A 22,646-nucleotide genomic window follows, 5' to 3' on the forward strand; every position below is an offset into this window, starting at 1 on the left:
AGATTTCTAGCAAGTCGTGTCCATTGGTCCGTGCCTGTTTAGTTGTTCTTGTTGTGCTCTCAACCAAGGGTGTAAGTGTTGGTGGGACTTATACCTCTTCCGTTCCTTCTTACTGTTGCATGGCCCAAGTCGGAATCCTCTATGTCCACAGATTTCTCCAGGCTTCTTCTGCTTCAAACTTGTAAATATATAGTATAGTTAGGGTATGTCTACACTAAAAACACAACAGCAGCACAGCTGCAGCATAGACCCTTACTACAGTGACAGGAGGGGTTCTTCCATCTCTGTAGTAAATTAACCGCTCTGAGATGCCATAGCCAGGTTGATGGAAGATTTCTTCCGTCAACCTAGAGGAGTCTGTATCGGAGCTTAGGTCAGCTTAATTACATTACAGTGTGCGAAATTTTTCACAGCCCTGAGTGATGTAGTTAAGAGGACCAAATTTTGGGCTTGTCTACATTACCCTCTGGATTGACGGGCAGTGATTGATCCAGTGGGGGTCGATTTTATTGCATCTAGTCTAGATGCGATAAATCGACTGCTGAGCGCTCTCCCATCGACTCCGGTACTCCATGGAGTCGACGGGGGAGCATCAGCCGTCGACTTACCCCAGTGAAGACACCACGGTAAGTAGGTCTAGGTACATTGACTTCAGCTACATTATTCATGTTCAGCCTCCCCCCCCCCCCCCGTGTAGACCAGGCCTCAGTAGCGTAGACCGACCCTTAGTTTCTCCCTGCCCTCATGGAGTCTCTCCCTATGGACAAAGATGCCCAGAGTCTAAGGTTTAAGAACTGCATCTCCTGTGCCCATTCCTTTTCTGTGAGCAATGAGCACCAACACTGCCTCTGTTGTCTGGGAGAAGTGCATATCTCAGCTAAGAGCAGTATTTGCTGTTCATTTCCCCCTGGAACCTGTGAGGCACAAGAGCTGTAGCTAAGAAAACATCCTATGGAGAAGGCTATGAGACCTCAGTCTGATCCAGACCAGGGAGATTCCCCCATACATCAGCCTCAACTGACGAGCAGCATGTTTCCGAGCACAAGCTTGGGAGCAGAAGCCAGAGCTGCTAAGCCTGAGAAGTCATCATCCAGGACTTCTCATGAGAGTAAGGGATGCTTCTGTAAGCATAAGGACAGATCTCCTTCCAGGTCTGCGCCCAAGTCGGGTGAGTCCTCACATGTGGGCAAGGATCGAAGGAGAAGAGATGTGGTGGAACCAATTTCAGCTCTGATCCTTAAGCCTAAGGATCGGCATATACTTACACCATCTAAGAGCTTCCCAATAGACTTTGATGGTACTGACCCATCACTGTAAAGACCTGCCATCCACAATGATTGTGGATGCACAAGATTGATCGGTCACGACTACTTGCACATCATGGACTCTGGGACAAACTGAAACTTGCACCTCACCAGAGGATATCTTAACCCTACCTTATCCTTAGTCTTCTCTTCTTTCGGGTCTGACCAGAGACATTGTGAATGGTTATGCTGGTAGGAGAGTGAACCGAGAACACTCATGGCTGATCTGTCTTACACTATTTTTCATTCGGAGGTTTCCCTTCACCTGCAATTCATCCCAAAAAATAATTTCCGAGTTACACATAAATCAATCTATCAATTTACCGGTATTCTTCCCAAAACTTCCTGTTTCTAGTGAGGACAGGAGACTTCACTCTCTGGCTGTCCGTGAGCTCTGGTGTTGTACCTGCAAAGGACAAAATGGATAGAAAATCTCCAGGATTAATTGGAGCTATAGCAGAGTGGTTATGAGGACAGGTATTATCTGCTCGGCAACTATCTAAGTAGATCTCCAGCTGCATCATTCTGTGTTACCAATTAGTGCGCATTCCTCCCCTGGCTGGGGTGAGAGCCCATTCCACTAGAGCACGAGCCACTTTGGCAGCACCTCTCTGAGAGGTACCTATTGTGAACACGGGTTCCGACTTTCTTCTGTCTGGATGGGTGCTCCACCCCCACTCCATTCCCTCCCCCCAAGGACCACCCTGCTCTGCCCTTGCTCCGCCTCTTCCTGCCCCCGTGCCACCCGCTTCCCCCAGCACCTCCCCACCACTGCTGAACAGTTGATGGCCGGGTGGCTGGTGGGTGCTGAGCACCCACTATTTTTTTCCATGGGGGCTCCAGGGCTTGGGCTCCGGGGCTGTAGACCAGCTACCTGAAGCTCCATCCCTACATTCAGGAAACATTTGTTTTAGTTCAAGCCTTCTCTGCAGATGCAGCTGTTGGGACTGCAGTATGACAAGAATCTATAACAACTGTATCCTCACCACCCGCTCCTGTTTAAATACTGCTTATCTATCACCCACATGTGGAATACACATAGGGACCAGCGCTCAAAGAAGAAATGGAGGTTGCTGACCTTTAATTGGAGGTTCTTTTGAGATGTGTGGTCCCTATCTGTATTCCACTACTCACCTTCCATCCCCTCAGCTTTGAATTCTTCTGATTTGCTGTAAGAGAGGAACTGGAGAGTCTGCACTGCCCTTATGCCCTCAGTTTAGCGCTCAAGGAGAACAGCTGCACAGGCGTGGACCAATGGACACTACTTGCTAGAAATCTCTGGATCTCAGCCACATGATGCATGTGGGTATTCACATGTGAAATACAGTCTAGAGACCACACATCTCAATCAGTGTTCCCTCTAATTTTTTCCATCCCTGTGCAGAATAAATTTTGTTATATGCACTGAGGGATGTGTGCCACCAGTAAAAACAAAAAACCTAGATATATATATATATTTTTTTTAAAGTTACCATAGGGATAATTACTCCAGCCAGGACAGGTTAGGGATTTTAGAACTCACTACTCAAAGAATTAAATTTAAGTGTAAGAGAAATAAAAATTATGAAATGCATTGACGAGTCAAAACACTAAAATAACTCACCTTGAAAGAATAGAATTACAGAGAATATATGGCAAAGAGTCCTGTGGCACCTTATAGACTGACAGATATATTGGCGCTGAAGCTTTTGTGGGTGAATACCCACTTCGTCAGATGCATGAGAATGTGCGTTGCAGGAAATACCAAGAAGTAACAACAACAATAATACAAGTATGTGTTGGGAGGTGAGTGTGAAAGAGACTGTGCGTGCATGTGTGTGACACACAGAGACATTGTGTGTGCTGACTGCTGGGGAAAGCCGTACGCTGTCTCTTTAAGACACTCACGAAAGCTCTCCTGCTCTGTCCTAAGCCCTGTTATCTCCCCTCCCCCACTCTGCAGAGGTGGGGTACATGGGGAAGGGGAGAGAGAGAGACTGTGTGAGCTGGCTGCTGGGGAAATCTCAGAAACACTGCACTGGGTCTTTAAGACAGGCACTCAGTCACTCACCGTTCAGACCTCAGTAGTTCTAAGTCCTCCTGAGCCCTGCTCTGTGGAGATGGGGTACAGGGGCCGGGGGAGGGGGACACCCTGCCATCAGCACCCCCTCCCTCCCTGATCCCCCACAGCCAGCAGGAGGGTCTTGGGAGCAGCTGCAGGACAGAGCAATGTTGGGGGTGGGGGGGCACCTGAACACAGGCTGCCGGCTGTGCTAGCTCAGCTAATCAGCTGGGCTGATTAAATCTCTCCTGCGCAGCTGCCCACCCGTGCATCTTACAGGGAACACAGCTCTCAGTGAATCTCCAGTTACAGGTCTGTAACCTCCATTTTCTGTCAGCATGTGCATCCATGTCATTAGAGGCTTGCACCAGTGTTGCTACATCAGTGTGCTAAACTGGTGCAGCAGGAAGCCAGTGTCTCAAACATTCTGGCCTTTCAGCCAGCCAGCCAGCCATAAGATGGAGGAAGTCCCCTTTTATAGGGAGAATTGCCTGCTCAGACACAGGGGAGATGTATTGGGTTTCCTGGGTACGTGACAGGACTTGGTACTGCTTTTCCTGTGACCTTCACTGTGGCTATGATATAAAGAAAAAGCAGTGAGAAAATAATCCGTCACAGAGCAGTAGATGAAGTATGGTCTTTCTACACTGCCAACTCTACCACATGGGAGAATTGTGCTACAACTTGATAATGCTTCAGTCATTGGTGTCCTAGATCGGTCTTGCCTGGGAAGATGGGACCAAACTGTGTTTTGACATGATCTCCTCATGTGATACATCGGGCAGTGCAGGCGGGCTCTAAATCAGCCATGCTGAAAGCCAAATCCACATGACTTCACAATTTGGCACTCCAGGTGATGAGTCCCTCTAAAAGAGGGTTTCATGAGATGAACCCATTACAGAGCACATTTTCAGGGAGTTGAGTCCTTTTTTTCTGCAAAGGCAAGCAGGGATCATAGAAACTGATATCTGAACACACAGAACCAAGGTAACCAAACTGTGGGGTGCGCCCCTAGGGAGCCACAGAGGAACCTTTGGGGTGGGGGGCAGCAGGGCCTGGGCCAGCCCTCATGGGAGGCAGGGAGAGAGCCCCACCCAGCCCCTCCCTGCCCCCAGCTCTGCTTTGGTCCCGCCCACAGCTGTGTCCCCAGCTCCCGGTCCTGCACCTGACCCCATGCCCAGCCTCAGCATGGCTCTGCATCCGCTGCTGGCCCAGGCGCTGCTCTGCTCCCAGCCCCGCCCCCAGCCTTGGCCACTGACTGCAACTACGTTCCCTGTCCCTCTCCCAGCCCTAGCGCCACCTTCAGCTGCAGCCCCAACCTCGGCCCCCTTACCTCTGTCCACAACCCCTCCCCCACTTCCCCAGAGCTGCAGCCCCACTCCTGGCCCCAGGAGGGGTGGGGGGCACGGACAGGGGTGAGGGGAGCGTGGCCCCTCAAAATTTGGGGACCACTGGTATAGAATAACTAGGGGACTGTAGCAATAGAGCATGACTTTGGATGCTACTAGTAATTCCCATAACAGCAATGGTTGCTGTTGCGGGAATTATACATTTTGTTATTCTTTGAATTACAGCAGCAGCCAAAGGCTTCAATCAAGAGCAGGACCCCATTGTGCTGGGCGCTGTACCAACACACAGATTCTCCCTGCTCCAAAGACAAAGAAGACAGATAAAGTGTGGAAGGGGAAACAGGTGCAGAGAGGGGAAGGAACTTGCCCAGGGTTGCGCAGCAAGTTAGTGGCTGAGTTTGGAATAGAACAGTGAGCAGTGTCCCCTGCTTTATGCAGTCTTTTTGGAGGAAAAGCTGATCAGTCCAACTCCCCATCTTGTCCTTGTGTGTAACCTCTGGAGGTGGTGTTTCTATGTGACTATCCTATCTATCACATCATCTGATATGACATCCTCATGCAGGAAGGATACATGTGCCCTGATTAAAGTCCCTTAGTTGGTCAGTCTTTAGCATCGTAACATTTTCCAGCAAGGGCTTAGGGTCGTTGGGCATGTTGGTTTAGCTAATTTTCACTCTGAAAGATTGCCTTGAGGTCTACACTTGCCCAGTAGAGCTCAAGGTTTTCCCATCCCTAAACAATTCAGAGTCCTAAGCTCTTAACATTGACACGGTAGACAACCTTTGAATTGACAGTTTCAGGAATGTGTATGCAGACAGCGAGTCACACTTCTGCCTCTGTGCTAACATACATAAAAAATATAGTATCTGGAGACAGATCAAGAGCTGAGATAACAAAACAAATGTAACTCAGATCACTCAGGACTTTCATGATCAACTTTAGAGGAAAGCAGCATTGGTAAGAGAGTCCTAAAAATGTCAGTAACCTTAAATCCACTCAGCTGTTTCAACATCATGTCTTTGTTACTGTTAAAGCTGAAGCACATTTGGGAGCCAAGCAGCTGCTAATATGCATGACTAGAAAAGCAGGCAGTATGTCAGTGGAAAACCAGAAGAAACAATACACACAGTTCTTTGGTGAGCTATGTTCAGCTTTTTCATTGTTACATTCGGCGTTTGCCTTATGTTCCCAGAGAGGGTTGACAACCCAATCTAGAAAACATAATCTGTGGAATAATTACAGTGTTTGTTTAAAGTATTAAATGAAACAATACCAACTCAGCAAATTACATAATGTGTGATTCATGGGATCTAAAGTAAAACACATTTTATCTTTAGCAAAACCAGCTGTGAAACATCACATCAGACATGGTCATTTAACTGGCTACTTCAGTACTATTCAGAGTGAAATCTCACCTCTGATGTACAACAGCCTCAGGGGGCTATTTCCCTTCCACCTGTCCACAGCTGCCTTATTTCTAAAACATCATTTCTCCTGTTATGTTTGTACCTAATCAAAATTATGCACTTTACTTAGAAAGGAAGCAGTAAAGCAGTGGTTCTTAACTGGGATGCATGCACCTCCTGGGGGTGTGAGATGCCCTTTCTGGGGGTGCAAGACATGCCAGATTTTTTTAGAAGATAAATAATTGAAAACACAAATTAAGCACAGGCATGTAAGTACAACTACTTTGTTTCATCAAACCTATGTATTTATTAACTTTATACATTTTTTAAATGATTACTGTAATATACAAACAAAAAATATATCTAGGTTTAAAGAACTGATCTATCTCAGTGATTTTTGATAAGGGGTGCGAGAACATATTTTGATTTTTGATAAGGGGTACGAGAACATATTTTGAGAACCAAAGGGGTGCAGGCTGCAATAAAGGTTAAGAATCACTGCATTAAAGGATTAGAAAACATGGTTTATAGTTTTCAGAGTAACAGCCGTGTTACTCTGTATTCACAAAAAGAAAAGGAGTACTTGTGGCACCTTAGAGACTAACCAATTTATTTGAGCATAAGCTTTCGTGAGCTACAGCTCACTTCATCGGATGCATACTGTGGAAAGTGTAGAAGATCTTTTTATACACACAAAGCATGAAAAAATACCTCCTCCCACCCCACTCTCCTGCTGGTAATAGCTTATCTAAAGTGATCACTCTCTTTACAATGTGTATGATAATCAAGGTGGGCCATTTCCAGCACAAATCCAGGGTTTAACAAGAACGTTAAAGGGGGGGGGGTAGGAAAAAACAAGGGGAAATAGGTTACCTTGCATAATGACTTAGCCACTCCCAGTCTCTATTCAAGCCTAAGTTAATTGTATCCAATTTGCAAATGAATTCCAATTCAACAGTCTCTCGCTGGAGTCTGGTTTTGAAGTTTTTTTGTTGTAATATCGCAACTTTCATGTCTGTAATCGCGTGACCAGAGAGATTGAAGTGTTCTCCGACTGGTTTATGAATGTTATAATTCTTGACATCTGATTTGTGTCCATTTATTCTTTTACGTAGAGACTGTCCAGTTTGACCAATGTACATGGCAGAGGGGCATTGCTGGCACATGATGGCATATATCACATTGGTGGATGTGCAGGTGAACGAGCGTCTGATAGTGTGGCTGATGTTATTAGACCCTGTGATGGTGTCCCCTGAATAGATATGTGGGCACAGTTGGCAACAGGCTTTGTTGCAAGGATAGGTTCCTGGGTTAGTGGTTCTGTTGTGTGGTATGTGGTTGCTGGTGAGTATTTGCTTCAGGTTGGGGGGCTGTCTGTAGGCAAGGACTGGCCTGTCTCCCAAGATTTGTGAGTGTTGGGTCATCCTTCAGGATAGGTTGTAGATCCTTAATAATGCATTGGAGGGGTTTTAGTTGGGGGCTGAAGGTGACGGCTAGTGGCGTTCTGTTATTTTCTTTGTTAGGCCTGTCCTGTAGTAGGTGACTTCTGGGAACTCTTCTGGCTCTATCAATCTGTTTCTTCACTTCCGCAGGTGGGTATTGTAGTTGTAAGAATGCTTGATAGAGATCTTGTAGGTGTTTGTCTGAGGGGTTGGAGCAAATGCGGTTGTATCGTAGAGCTTGGCTGTAGACAATGGATCGTGTGGTGTGGTCAGGGTGAAAGCTGGAGGCATGTAGGTAGGAATAGCGGTTAGTAGGTTTCTGGTATAGGGTGGTGTCTATGTGACCATCGTTTATTAGCACTGTAGTGTCCAGGAAGTGGATCTCTTGTGTGGACTGGACCAGGCTGAGGTTGATAGTGGGATGGAAATTGTTGAAATCATGGTGGAATTCCTCAAGGGCTTCTTTTCCATGGGTCCAGATGATGAAGATGTCATCAAATGGCCCAACTTGATTATCATACACATTGTAAGGAGAGTGATCACTTTAGATAAGCTATTACCAGCAGGAGAGTGGGGTGGGGGGAGGTATTTTTTTCATGCTTTGTGTGTATAAAAAGATCTTCTACACTTTCCACAGTACACATCCGATGAAGTGAGCTGTAGCTCACGAAAGCTTATGCTCAAATAAAATGGTTTATAGTGATAGACTCAAGGAGCTCAATCTAGATGGTTAAGGGATGCCTTGATTAGTCTAAGTATCTACATGGGGAGCAAATATTTAATAATCTGCTCTTCAGTCTGGCAGAGGAGGGTATGACATGATCCAATGACTAGAGGTTGAAACTAGACAAATGCAAACTGGAATTAAGACATAACATTTTTAACAGTGAGCGTTAATAACCGTTGGAACAATTTACCAAGGATGGTGGTGAAGGGTCTCCCTCAATGACAATTTTTAAATCAAGGTTGGATTTTTTCTAAAATATCTGTTGTAGGAATTATTTTGGGGAAGTTCTGTGGCCTGCATTATACAGGGGGTCAGACTAGATCCGGGGTCTCAAACATGTGGCTTACGGAGTTATTATTTGCTGTGGCCCGCCAAGCTCCCTGCGCCCCCACCCACCCCTGAGTTATTTCCTGCGGCCGCCAAGCTCCCCTCACCCACCCTCTTCCCCCCCCCCCCAGCACACCGCATCCCCGCTCCTCTGCCTACCTCCAGGCGCTTCCCACTTAGCACTTTCCAGGCGGGAGGGGGAGGAGCAGGGAGCCAGGTGCTCAGGGGAGGACGCGGAGCTAGGGTGGGGATTTGGGGAAGGGGTTGGAATAGGGGCAGGGAGGGGCTGGAGTTGGGGTGGGGAAGGGATGGGAAGAGGTGGGGCAGAGGTGGGGCCTCACGGAAGGCGTGGAGTGGGGGTGGGGCCAGGAGCAGCGGGGGGGGGGTCTCAGTGATGCGGCCCTTGGGCCAATATACTAGTCCTCATGTGGCCCTCGTGGTGATCTGAGTTTGAGATCCCTGAACTAGATGATTTCAATGGTCCCTTCTGGCCTTGGAAGCTATGAAGCATTGCTTTCACCTTATTGCTGAGTGGTAGATGCATGTGTTTTTGGTGGTAATAACTAGATCACAAAATCCTTTTTCTTGTTCAAGGGTTCCTTTGCCAGTAATCTTTCAGAGCTAAATTGTAACTTTACTTCCTCCTTTGGGTAAGCTGCACCACCCCAGGAGCAGAACAGAGCAGAAAATGACTTGTGACTCAGTCCCATTCTCTCCCCTGCTCCTCCCATGCATTGAGTGGGAAGTAAATTACTCCCTCTGTATACCTGGGCGGTTACCTTGGCATTGAGTGAAGGGAGGGGTCACAGCTGAGATTACCAGATGAGGAGCCCAGCAGTTGGAGTCATAGTCTGAGCAGGGCACTAAGGAGGTGAGCTTTCTTTCTGTTAGTCCCCTGTGTGGCTGGAAAAGGACTTGAATAATCTTATCCCTAGTAATTTGTTACTGGGACCATCACATAAGTATTTACAGAGTTGGGTTTGGGGGCCATGTGGATCAGATGGGGTGAGAAGTGAAGGGGGATTTCAGGAGATGAGTGCCATATATTATATGGCATTTTCTGTATTATTATATCATTCTCATTTCCAGACTTTCTCCCCTTGTCTTTTCCTTGAAAGGGCTGCCTGGGTGTGTTTGGGTGTCTAGGCTGTTAGACTGCACTGAAACCCACTTTCCACCTTGGTTCATTTTTGACCAAGTTTTTTGTTTATGAATTATCCCTTATGTGAACACGCCCTTGCATTAACCAAGATCTCTAGAGACTTTGGGCATCTTATTAAATTTAGCACCAAATAATAACCACAAACAGCTTCTCAGAAAGCATTTCCTTCTTACTGGAGACAAATGAAGGCATAAAAAGAAAATTTGAGAATGTTAGATTAGGGTATTTTTCCTTTACTCTAATCCCTTTCTTCACCAGAGACCATAATGAAAGGGGAATATGACATCACAAATTGACGTAGAGTCGTTGTTGTTGTTGTCTTCTTCCTCTTTTCCCAGCTAGCTGGAGTCGGGCGCTGGATCAGTCTTTGCTAGCTGCTGCTTACCAGCCCTTAACATACTTAATGCAGAAACCTGACGTAGGCCCTGGCCTTCAATCACAATATTCGTCTGTCTTGGTTCCACATGAGTCATCCACGTGACTTCAGTCTTTTCTTTACCCATTTTGAAACCATAGTTTGTTAGTTTCTTGGTCCAGGTATCAGTTCCTCACTATCAGCCAGTAGCACAGTATCATCTGTATATATCAACTCCTTACCATCTTCCATTTGGATTTGCTTACTTATAAAGTCCATCACAATTATGAATAGTAAAGGACTAAGTGCTGATTCCTCATGGAACCAAACTTTCACCTCAAAACTCTCTGTTACACTGAAAGGTGTCATGGAATCCTCACGTGAGCCCATTGCTGTCTAGACAGGGTCCTCCAGCACCCCATAGAATTGTAGCAAAGACATCTGCATTCTCCTAGGAACTTTGACTGCTTTCTCCAAATCAAAGAAAGCTCAACCATGCTTGACTCTTCCCTCCGGCTTCTTTTCAATCCACCGTCTAGAGATGAGCATACCATCTGTCATCCACTTCCTTTTCTAAAACCAAACTGCTCCTTTCCTAAAATTGGCTCTGCTGTTCAGTGAATGCGGCTAATGTTCTCATGCAGTGGGACAGCAGATTGATTCCTTGGCATTCTGAACAGTCATGCATGTCACCCATTTGTTTGTATATCAGTACTAGCATGGACTTTCTCCATTTTCTTGGGATTTTCTTCTCTTTCCAAAATGCACGCAGGACTTGCATGGGCCGGTATATATCACAAACACTACAGATAGGGGAGAAGAACCAGTCTTTGCCAAATGCAATGGGAGCAATTGGGGGAAAAGAGGCAAGTTTTCTGCCTGGAGTTTCCAAGATGGAGACTGCTCAAGCCAGTTTTTGCACTTTATGGAGTTGGTATTAGATCTTATGAGTTACAGTAAAAAATTATTAAGCAGGCGGTCTCTCATCGCTGCATGTACTTGTTCCAAAACAACGTATTACACTGTGCACCTCTTGGGATGTTCTTCTGTGCCACTGGAGGATATCTTGGGTCAATTTCTGAATTAGGAGAGGGATGACCCTGCTGGGATATTCCTCTCTTTCTTGTTCCTCAGCTCTTTCTGTTGAGGATTCTCCCCTTCTGCTAACCTCATGGAGATTTCTAAAAACTTCAAACATATGTAACAAACTGCAGTGGACTAGAATCCTAAGCAAAGACTTAGGGCTTTCCTATGTACATTGTACAGAGAGAACGGCTGTCACAGCTTCTTCAGAGAAAACTCTGGAATCTCTCAATCATCTCAGTGGTTACTGCTAATGAGGATGCTGTGTATCCATCTGAAGTGAAACAACAATAAACCAAAGCTGTTTGGGCTGTGTCTGTCTGGGAATTTGCCAAAGTTGAAATCTCTGACTTTATCAAGGCTCTATGAGGTGAAGGATGAGGGAGCTGAAAAATAGAACAAACTTTTCAGTGCAGCATATTTTCATTTTAGGAAAAGACTCCCCCAAAATATTATCAGACTCCTTTTTCTCTTAATTCAGGGAGTGCCCAGGACAGAGGGCTTGATGAAATGAAACAAAGAGATGATTATTATAAAAACAATAACTTATTGTTCATTCAGGTCCTTCCTTCCGAAGACATTGATGTACTTTACGAAGATAGAAGAACTCCAGCTCCTAGCTCCCTGTCAGGTGGGGAATTCTCATCATTGCCAATTGATGATGAGGAAAACTGAGGTGTAGGGAGGTCAGTTTGAAACGAGTCAAAAGTACTTTCAGCCCCCCTAACCCGTAGCATCAAACTTTTATGATAAAACACTAATGGGTTCAGTAAAGTTCAGCTTTGTGTCAAGGGTCCCAAGGGTGCATTTGAATGAGAGCAGTGGGAGGACTTCTTGGAGCCATTCCACTGACAACAAAAATCTCATTAACTGATCATACAGTGATCTTGTTGAGTCTGACACAGAGTGACTCATAACAACTGGAATGACCTAATCCCTAACTGCAGAGAGTCATGGGAAGTTGAACTGACAGGAAAGTCTGGCAAGGAGCTGGGCAATACGGGAACAAATGCTCATTTTCTCTAAGCTAACTGGAACTACAATATGGAAATCACTTACAAAGAACTTTGCTAAGGTGCAGTTAAGGCTGTTGCTGCATAACAGTGCCTCCTGTTCTCTGTTCTCTTCCTATTCCCATACTCCTGTGTGAAGAAGCCAGGAAACACCCAGTTAAGTTGCTGCTTCGCACACAATCTGAACTCATCCCCCTTAAGGATGTCACTACCTTGCTGTCTCAGCCTCTCAGGCATGGTCTGCCCTTGAATGCTGCACTTATAGAACTATTTCTGGTTGGGGTGATTGATTGATTTATCCAAATAGTTACACTTGTAACCACCGTAGAGTGGACAGTGAGCTGTGTAAAGGTGACTTTTATCCTAGTAAAGTTCTTCCCCTTCCCGTGTGGGAATAGCTGTACTGCAATAAAGCACCTTTGTACTGATGATATGTGCTCACAGTATGAGGGCCATACTGCTTTAACTAGGCCGAAAGCAGTACAACTCTCTCGTATAGACAGGCCCTCACTCTGTTGCTTAAACTTCAGGCAGCTATTCCCAGGAACCCCCCAAATGCATTGTTAGCCTATCTCCTTGTGCCTGTGCTGCTGGAAAGGAGGAGAAGGCAGTCCAGGGTGACCTCTGCCAATAGGCAGCGGTTACTTCCGGTATTGTTGCTGCTATACAGGCCACGATGGAGGTCCCGTTGGACTGGATGAATAGCAGTCCCTATACAGAATTTTTGGCACAGTGAGAATGGGGTGCAGCTTTGTTGGGCAGCGGGCAAGATGCTGTGGTGATCCTGTGTCACCTGTTCCCTCAAAGCCCCCTCCAGGTAGGGCATATGTTGGGTTGGGGATGGGCTGGGCACAGGAGGCCCCATGGGATTGCTGCAGCAAATGTAATTTAAAAGAGCCCCTAAGTTGCTTTAAATTACACTGGGGGCCATTTTGGCTGTCGGGTAGGTCAGGGTCAGGGGCCAAGAGAGGTGACTTAGAGCTTAGATACGTTTCCCCCATGGCTGCTTTCCTTAGCTGCCCCAAGGATGAACTCAGCATGGACAGGACTCTGGTCCTGTAGAACTGGCACTGGGTGCTGACTATTACAATGTAATGTGAACAAGAGTCCTCCACTGTTTTCATTATATTCTGTAAGGCCAAGTCTTGTGCTACAAAGCCAGCAAAATGACCTTGATACATTGGAGAATTAGTATATTTAGAATTAATTAGATGAAGTCCAAGACAAGTGCAAGGTACTACGTTTAGGAAGGAAAAATCTAATGCACAACTAGAAAATAGGGAATAAGTGGTTAGGTGGTAGTACTGCTGAAGAGGATCTTGGGGGACAAATTGAATATGAATCAGCAGTGTGATGCAGTTGCAAAAAAGGCTAATATCAGTGTGAGATAATATTAGCAGGAATGCCATGTGTAAGACAGAGGAGGTAACTGGGGAGGCCTCAGCTGGCGCACTGTGTCCATTTCTGGTACCACACTTTAAGAAAGATGTGGACAAACTGGAGAGTCCAGAGGAAAGCAACAGAAACGATAAAAGTTTAGAAAACCTGACCTATGAGGAAAGGTTAAAAAATGTGGTCATGTTTAGTCTTGAGAAAAGACCGAGGGGGGACCTGATAACAGTCTTCAAATATGTTAAGTGCTGTCCACCGAAGGATGGACAAGAAGTAATTGTCTTAATCTGCAGCAAGGGAGATTTAGGTTAGATAAGAGGAAAACCTTTCTAATTCTAAGGACAGTTAAGCACAATAGGTTTCCAAGGGAGGTTGTGGAATTCCGGTCCTTGGAGGTTTTTAAGAACAGATTGGACAAACACCTGTCAGGGATGGTCTAGGTTTATTGGGTCCTGCCTCAGCACAGACGGCTGGACTAGACGACCTCTTGAGGACCCTTCCCTACATTTCTGTGATTCTGTGAAAAGTATGTATACTGGTAAAAGTCAGTTATGCCGGTATAAGGGTGTTTACCATAGGGGCTTCTGCTGGTGCAGTTCTGTTGGTCAGGGATCACACCCCCAACCAACAGAGCTGTGCCTGCAAAAACCCCTTGTGTGGACATAGTTGTACCAGCAAAATGGCGCTTTTACTGGTATAGCTTGTTTTGCTCAGGGGATTGGGACGAGGGTGTAGTGAATCGTACCTGCAGAAGTACAGCTTTAATCCACAATAGGAGTGCTTTGCTGGTCTAGTGTACCATTATGCCTATAGTATTTTACCATGGTATAGTTGAACCAGCAACATTTTCCTACTGTAGACTTGGCCACAGTAACTCCTGAAATGGACAAAGACAGGAGAGCATTTGGCACGATGACTTTCTGGACTATCCAGGCAGTGTCCCAAGCTTCCAGTGGGATCTGTTTGTTTTTTTTTCTGGTCTAACAGCAATTATATATATTCATATGGAGAGTTATGGAGCTTAAATGACTCAGTGGAAGAGTCCCAGTCCCTCCCACTCAAAAGGCAGTTGTAGGTTTGTTGTTTGTTACATTCATCCCCATAACTCTCATGAGTTAGTACAGTTCCTCCAGCTCGCTGGTATTTTGATGACCTCAGTGTTTGCTGTCAGCTCAGAGGTAGAATGTTGGCGATGGCTGCTCAGGCCAGTGGGAGGCTGGAGACAAGAAGCTTTGTAAGCATGTGAGTGGCAGCCTTGGATTCTTTGATGCTTTGCCATTTTGTCCCTTGGAACAAGAAGTCATGGTAGAGGATGCTAGAACTGCTGAAGGCTTTGTTCAGATGAGCTCAAATTATGGTGCTTTTGTTTATCTTGATTATATCTTTAGATTCATAAAAACATAACTAATCAATGGGGATTTGCAGATGCTCTTTATCACTCCGATGAGAGAATGAAACCCTCTGTGGACTTTACCAATCTAAATCTGCTTCATATGGGGCTTTACCAGTTTATGGCCTGCACGTTGCTGGGCTAGGTTCCCAGCCCACCCCAGGAACTAGTTACTCTGTGTTCTGATGGAGGTGCACAGCTGCTGCTGGAGAAATTATAGGCGGGGAGTGGGAGGAAGTTTATTGAAAAGTCTGGCAGATACCTGTTAACGTTCTTGAGTATACAATATATCCTGGCAACAGCAAAATAACCCTAATACAAACAGCCTTCCCTGTGCCCAGAGGAGTTACACTGGGCTCTCGTCTTATCCCAGATGCTACATCCAGCTTTTCCTTGGCTTTCCTGCATCTAGTTTTTCCTGAACTTGCCTGTGTAGCTGCCTTGCTGCCAGATCTGGATGAATATGCTGATAAAATCCAGGGCCCCAGTATTTCCCGCCCCCCCCCCAGAGGCTCTGTGTCACTATGCATGCATTTTCCTGTAGCTTTCGTATTGCAGACAATCACATAAAAGGAGACACTTTAGGAGCGGTGAGTCAGAGCGTCATCGAGGAAGGAGTATTTTATTCTTGCTAACAGCCAAAAGCTATTTCCATGAATGAGAGCTGGAGCTATTCCCTGGGAAAGAACAGGTAGCTGCTTCGTGGGGGTGCTGACCCCTACAGCTTCCTGGTCTCCTACTATTCAGAAAGTGAACTGGCATCTTCACTGCTTTGGGATTCCAGGCTTTATCTCTGACTCTACTCCTTGTGTTGAGAGTTGGGCTTTTTGCTTAGGCACGTGATGTAAATAGCTAGTACCTCCATACTGGAGCGAGCTGCTCTGGCCTGCACCACTGATGAATAGGCAGTGTAGATGGCCTGCTCTCATTCTATATACATCCATGGTGTGTCCACACCTTGAATACTGCGTGCAGTTCTGGTTGCCCCAGCTCAAAACAGACATATCAGAATTGAACAAGATACAGAGAAGGGCAACAAAAGTGATTGGGGTAAGGAACAGCTTCTATATGAGAGATTAAGAAGCCTGGGACTGTTCATCTTGGAAAAGGGATGACTAAGGGGGCATATGATAGAGGTCTATAAAATCATGAATGGTGTGGAGAAAGTGCATAGGGAAGTATTATTTACCCCTTCGTGTAATACAAGTACTAGGGATCACCCAATGAAATTAATAGGCAGCAGGTTTAAAACAAACATATTTCTTCACACAACGCACAGGCAACCTGTGGAACTCATTGCCAGGGGTGTTGTGAAGGCTAAAACTATAACTGGGTTTAAAAAAGAATTAGATAAGTTCATGGAGGAAAGGTCCATCAGTAGCTACTGGCCAAGATGGTCAGGGATGCAACCCCATGCTCTAGGTGTCGTTATACCTCTGACTGCCAGAAGCTGGGACTGGATGACTGGATGCATCACTCCATAATTGCCCCCTTCTGTTCATTCCGTCTGAAACACCTGGCACCAGCCATTGTCAGAAGACAGGATATGGGCCTAGATGGACCATTGGTCTGATCCAGTATGAACGTTCTTATGTTCTTTTTCTACAAATGGATGCCAAGGAAATACCAAAGCCAGCTGATGGAGCCAGGGCTTCAGGGTGTGTGGACTGAGGTGGCCGTGGGGTTAGGGAGGGGAGATTCCAGCTCTCTGGCAGGCACAGCATCAGCCTGGACTGTGCCTCGAAGGGTTTATCTGTTCTTGTGGGGGGAAATACACGTGCTTGGGGGTGAGAGCATCCTGCATGTCTAGAAAAGCAGCTGCTAGGTGCAGTGAGGACTGGGGACATGGGTTCCCATTTGCCAAGATCCTGGGGATCCACAAGAAAAGTGGGAGGAGGCAGAAGTCAGCCACACGGCCCCCATCTTCTGCCTTGTGGACTCTTCTGCAGGAGCTCTCCTGCCATTGTCCGAGTCTTCAGTAGCTGTTGATTCACAGTGGGGGAAAGACCTGCTCCCAGCATGAACTTCCAGCAAGGTACCCATAAGGTCGGCCAAGGACTGTGCTGCAGTGCCTAGTTCTCATCATCCCCCCCTCTCATCTGCCACTGCAGCCTGTGGGTGCTGTTCCCAATGGGGTACAGCCATAGAGGAGCTTCCAGGGGATCTCTCGGAGGCAGCACACCCTGCTCTGCTCTAAAGGAGTGGTTCAGACCCCATTGTTCACGTTAGTGGAGGGGACGACCTGAGCCTCAGTAATCTCTGTGTAAAAGCAGTATTGTTTTTAAGGAAATCCCCAAGGAATGTAGATTGATTCCAGATGGTGACCACGGTCACTAACAAGGAACAAAAGGAGCTGGTGTAATTAGTATTTGCTTGGAATTTCTTTGCTTGAATTTGCTTTGCTGTCTCTGAGCGTGTCTGAGGGTAAGCTAGGAAAGCTCCCGTCTGAATGCTTAGCTTTCAGGGATTGTACTGCAAGACCAGCACGTCCTAGGCACCCCCATCACGGAAATGCAACAAATTGCTAATGTCTGTCAGAAATCGCTTTGCTGACTTTACCCGGCTGGATGGAGAGCAACAGAGACATCATGAGTCCAACACAAAACACACACCACAACTCAGCAAATTGTGTTCTCTACTAAACACACCCCGCTGTGCCGCGGACAGAAATTTTAGGGAGTGCTCTGTTAGACTCATGTAGAGCATGAAGAGAAATCAGAGACTATTATGAAGCTAGGAAGTGCCATGGAGAAGCCTTTGCTGGACTGAGAGACCTAGGCATTGAGGACTAGGCCCTGAATGGCTCTAGATGTTTCAAGCTGATTGGAGCTTGTGAGGGAGAGATTATTGTGGAGCTGGCATTACTGAGCACGCATATGTTGGAGATAAAGAATTCTGTGGGTGGCCAGCAGCACAGGGAGTGTTATGTGTAGGAATAACGCACACAACTGGTCTCTGCTCGCCCACTCAGGGTCACAGACAGAACCTTCCTTACCATCAAAATGGAAAATATCTGGGTAGCACTCTCGTTTCCACTTAGGGTTGGGTTATGTATTTGGGGAAGACTGCTTTGTTCAGGGCTGTTTTCCCAGTATCGGGAAGAGCTGCAGGAGTTCAAGAAAATGTGTTCGATGCAAAGTCTGTAAGGAGTGAGATTTCCCAGAATGCCCTGAGAATGGACTAAGACACCAAAAGATCAGTGACCACATTTCCCGGATGATTTGAGTTTTGAAGCATTCTCTCCTGCCATCCATATGTTGAAGGGGTTTTGTGTGCTGGTGTGAAGCCCCTGTGGCCACTTATGCTGGCTTTATTGCCAAAATCTTCTGTTCGTGCAGGGCTAGGCTGCCATTCCCCACCCCAGGATCCTGTCCTGTTCACACACCTTTCTCATGGGCCAACACATTTATTTCCATTGGCTCTGTTTTCTGCAGAGGCCAGTGCAGGAGTCAGCCTGTGATCTGCCCTGCAGAGCATCAGATGTAATCCCCAAGTACAGAAGCTACTCCATGCACAGCACTGGGCTCGCCTCTCACTTTGCACCATGCGTGTCATTCACACTAGTGCAGAGTGGGTTCACACTCACTCTGTGCAATGTGCAGGGCAACAGGGAACCTGACCCAATGACTCCTCAGGTCACACTTGTGCCCCATGAAGTACAGGGGAGCCAGTGTGTCTGAGTCTGAATGGAAACAAGGAAGACAATGGAAAATTCCTGCAGTACTTAGAATCAGAACCATAGGGTTAGAAGGGACTGCAAGGGTCATCTAGTCTAACCCCCTGCAAGATGCAGGATTTGTTGTCTAAACCATCCAAGACAGATGAAAACCTCCAGTGAAGGAGATTCCACAACCTCCCTAGGCAGTCTGTTCCATTGGCCTACTGTTCCTACAGTTAGGGTATGTCTAGACTACCTGCCAGATCAATGGGCAGCGATCGATCCAGCGGGGTTCGATTGATCACGTCTAGTCTAGATGTGATAAATTGACCCCCTGAGCGCTCTCCCGTCGACTCCTGTACTCCAGCGCCACGAGAGGCGTAGGTAGAGTCGACGGAGGAGCAGCAGCAGTCAACTCACTGCAGTGAAGATACCGCTGTGAGTAGGTCTAAGTATGTTGACTTCAGCTACGTTACTCACATAGCTGAAGTTGCGTAACTTAGATTGTTCTCTCCCCTCTCCCTCACAGTGTAGACCGGGCCTCAGGAAGATTTTCCTGAGATTCAATCTAAATCTGCTCTGCTGTAGTTTGAACCCATTGCCTCCTGTCCTGCCCTCTGTTGCAAGAGAGAACAACTTTTCTCCATGTTTTTTATGGCAGCCTTTCAAGTATTTGAAGGCCGTTATCATGTCCCCCCTAGATCTCCTCTTTTCCAAACTAAACATACCTAGTTCCTTCAGCCTTTGCTCATATGGCTTGCATTCCATCTCCTTGATCATCTTTGTTGCTCGCTTCTGGACCCTTTCCAGTTTCTCTACATCCTTTCTATATACTGGTGACCAAAATTGAGTACAGTACTCCAGCTGAGGCCTAACCAGTGCCGGGGCCTAACTATCACCTCCTGTGACTTGCATGCTGTGTCTGCTAATGCAACTTAAATTTGTATTTGCTTCTTTTGCAACAGCATCACAGTGTTGACTCACACTTAGTGCCAGTATGATTCATCAGTCCAAAGCTCTGAATCTGACCAGTCCTCTGGCTATTCATCTTTTCTGTTGCAGCAGCAGCAGGTCAGGGGGTGGGCATGCAGGGTGGGAACAGTGGGGTATAAATGAACTCTGAGAAATTTGCCATTAATCCTGTTTTGAGGTAGAGAAGATGAAATTGCTTTTTGACAACTGGTTCTAGGCTCCACGGCTTGATCTGTGGCTGCTCTGCTCCTGGGTGGGTCAGAACTGCCTCATAACTGATCGTAGTAGTGGCACAGTTCTGGCATGGATGATATTCCTGGGACACACAATCGTTATGCCAGTGTTACTGTCTTAGGCTTCAGAGTGCAGCATTATATTTAGAACAGCAATTGGAGGCCCTTCTGGGCCTCGTGAGGGAGAAGGCATTGCTGCATCTGTGAGAGCAGGCGATTGAGGACTAGGCCCTGACTGGCTCCAGATGGTTCAGGCTGCCTTGAGTGTGTGTGAGGGGAGAGGATTCTTGTTGAGTCGGCATTACTGGCTTTGCAGATGTTGGAGATGAGGGGTCCCTGGGTGGCCAGCAGTACAGGGAGTGTTATGTGTTTACATTTCCCTGCACTAGTGAGGGCCAGGGGGACCAGTCAGTTCTCTGTGCCTCTCTTTTTCAGGGTACGGACTGGAGGGCAGCACCCAAGTCGGAGCTGCAGAAATCCTGTGAGGAATTAGAGCCTTCCTCTGCCCCATGATGAAGGCCCCATTTTGGGCAGGCTGCATTTACTTTCCACAGGTCTCCAGATGATTCTGCCTTGGGGGCCCTGTTGCCTAATTTGTTGGCTGGTTATTGACTCTATTGACTGTTAAGAATTTCCAGTTAGTCACTAATGAACTCTCTGAGTGTTGAAAGGTTCTAGTCCCAGAACCAGACACCACACAGTTCAGATTTAGTTGTGTCTGGTTGGGAACCTCAATGTGCACAACGACACACTAAGGCAGGGGTGGGCAAACTTTTTGGCCCAAGGGCTGTTATACCAATAAAACAAAAACTAGCAGGATCTTATTAAAGGGGATAAGGCAAAATGCCACGTTTATTGTGGATACAGAAAGAATCATAGTAAGCAGTCAGTTATAGCTGTAACATTCCATTCAATTTCACATTCATTTATACATTCATTCATTCATACACACACAGGTTCTCCAAGGTTATCATCATAGTTACCAGCCTTAGAGTTGCTCTTGCCAAGCCACTGGCCTGGACACGAGGATGGAGCCAAGTCTTGTCAGATGCGCATCTGATGCTCCTGGAGAGTGGTTGCAGAACCAGACTCAAAGTTCTGAGTTTTTAGGGTCTGCCTTTATAAGAATTCATCCTCATTCAAATCCATAGGTCATGGATTGCTTCGTCATGCTGTTTTCAGATTTGAAGTGATAATCAATCACTGTTCTCACGTTTAAAATGATAGTCCATCATGCAGATGGCACAGCAGTGACAGCTTGTTATCTTGTTCTTTAATCTTTTGGTTCTTCGGCCTCTCCGTCCTTGGGGTAGTTGGGGGTGGATTCCGGTTTGCCCTACGGGGTCATTTGGTTATCTCCATCCTGCGCATTATTTGGCTGAATGTTCCTGGGTAGTTATTATTTATTAGGCTGGCACTTCAACCTTTTATTACTCATTCAAACATACATTTACAATCACATCCTATTTCACTTAACATAACTAGTCTCAAATCATTGGGGCATGACAGACTCCAGTGAATCTATCCATGCCACTTGTCACACATGAAAAGAAAACAATCAAGACAGGAATGTAAAAGTGGAGGAACAACAAATCTTGTTCCTGAATTCAGAAAAAAAACATTTGTAACATGTTATCTTATCAGTTTTAGGACAAACTCTTTGTCTCTGAATGTTTTTCTACAATTAGCACAGACCTTGCAAACTAACAGGGCTGCTTCATTCAGCACAAGAGAACTGGCGAGAGACTTATTTCTTTCTAATAATAGAAACCAAATCCGGGATCTGTACCGGACCATATTTTCCCAAAAATAATTAATATATTATTACTTTCCACCAGGGCCACATCAGGGTTGCGAAACGGTATGGAGGGCCAGGTAGGGAAGGCTGTGCCTCCGCAAACAGCCTGGCCCCTGCCCCCTATCTGCCCCCTCCCACTTCCCGCCCCCTGACTGCCCCCCTCAGAACTCCCAACCCATCCAACCCCCCCCCCGTTCCTTGTCCCCTGACCGCCCCCCCAGGACTCCACCCCCTATCCAAACCCTGCTCCCTGTCTCCTGACTGCCCCCGCCCCCCCGAACCTCTGCCCCATCCAACTGTCCCCTGACTGCCCCCCAGGACCTCTTGCCCCTTATCCAACCCCTGCCTCCTTACCATGCTGCTCAAAGCGGCAGGACATGCTTATTGGAAAGCCTGAGAGGTGGGCGGGTGCAAGCCATGCTGCCCGTGTGGTGGCATAACTACAGAGGAGGGGGAACAGAGGGGAAGGGACCAGGGGCTAGCCTCCCGATCTGGGGGCTCAGGGGCTGGGCAGGTCAGTCCCACAGGCCTTAGTTTGCCCACCTATGCACTAAGGGCAAACCAAAGCTTTAAATATTTGTATTAGCACAATTAGTAAAAATACAAATATTCTGAACCAAATGAGAAAGTAGCTGTAATTTAAAACCAAGCTGGTTTCCAGCACCATCCTTGACACATACTCACACCCTTCTCATGGAGTCCTAGTGGTAGGAAACAGGTGGTGTTCCACGCCAAGCGAGTCCAGTGGTCAAGATCTCGAGGTTTACATGGTGACTGGGCCTATTATAAGTCCTGGAGGCTGCCATGAATATTTATATAAAGGCCAGGTCCACTTGGTCCATAACTGACTTCTTAACCCTAATAATGTCTGGTGTCCTTATTCTATAGGTTAGTATATGAATGATCTCATTAATATTATTGATATCATCATATATGTCAGTTTCATTGCCAAGACAAGGTTGTGGTTGTGCATTTGCAGATGTCCTGTCCTACA

General features: G+C 46.6%; 1 protein-coding gene across 19 annotated transcripts in view; it reads left to right on the forward strand.

The window, feature by feature from the left end:
- The window catches only part of MPG (N-methylpurine DNA glycosylase), a 95,132-nt gene that overhangs the window by 24,281 nt on the left and 48,205 nt on the right, over nt 1–22,646 (forward strand). For 18 of the 19 annotated variants that reach the window (XM_073362681.2, XM_073362682.2, XM_073362687.2 and 15 more), the window contains one exon: nt 5,729–5,830. The exons of the other annotated variant lie outside the window; for it this stretch is intronic. In XM_073362681.2, coding sequence (XP_073218782.1) covers nt 5,729–5,830 — 102 coding nt within the window. The remainder of the gene's footprint in view (nt 1–5,728; nt 5,831–22,646) is intronic. 19 annotated transcript variants of the gene reach the window in all.

The sequence above is a fragment of the Lepidochelys kempii genome, chromosome 10 (assembly GCF_965140285.1).
Source record: "Lepidochelys kempii isolate rLepKem1 chromosome 10, rLepKem1.hap1, whole genome shotgun sequence".
Lineage (NCBI taxonomy): Eukaryota > Metazoa > Chordata > Testudines > Cheloniidae > Lepidochelys > Lepidochelys kempii.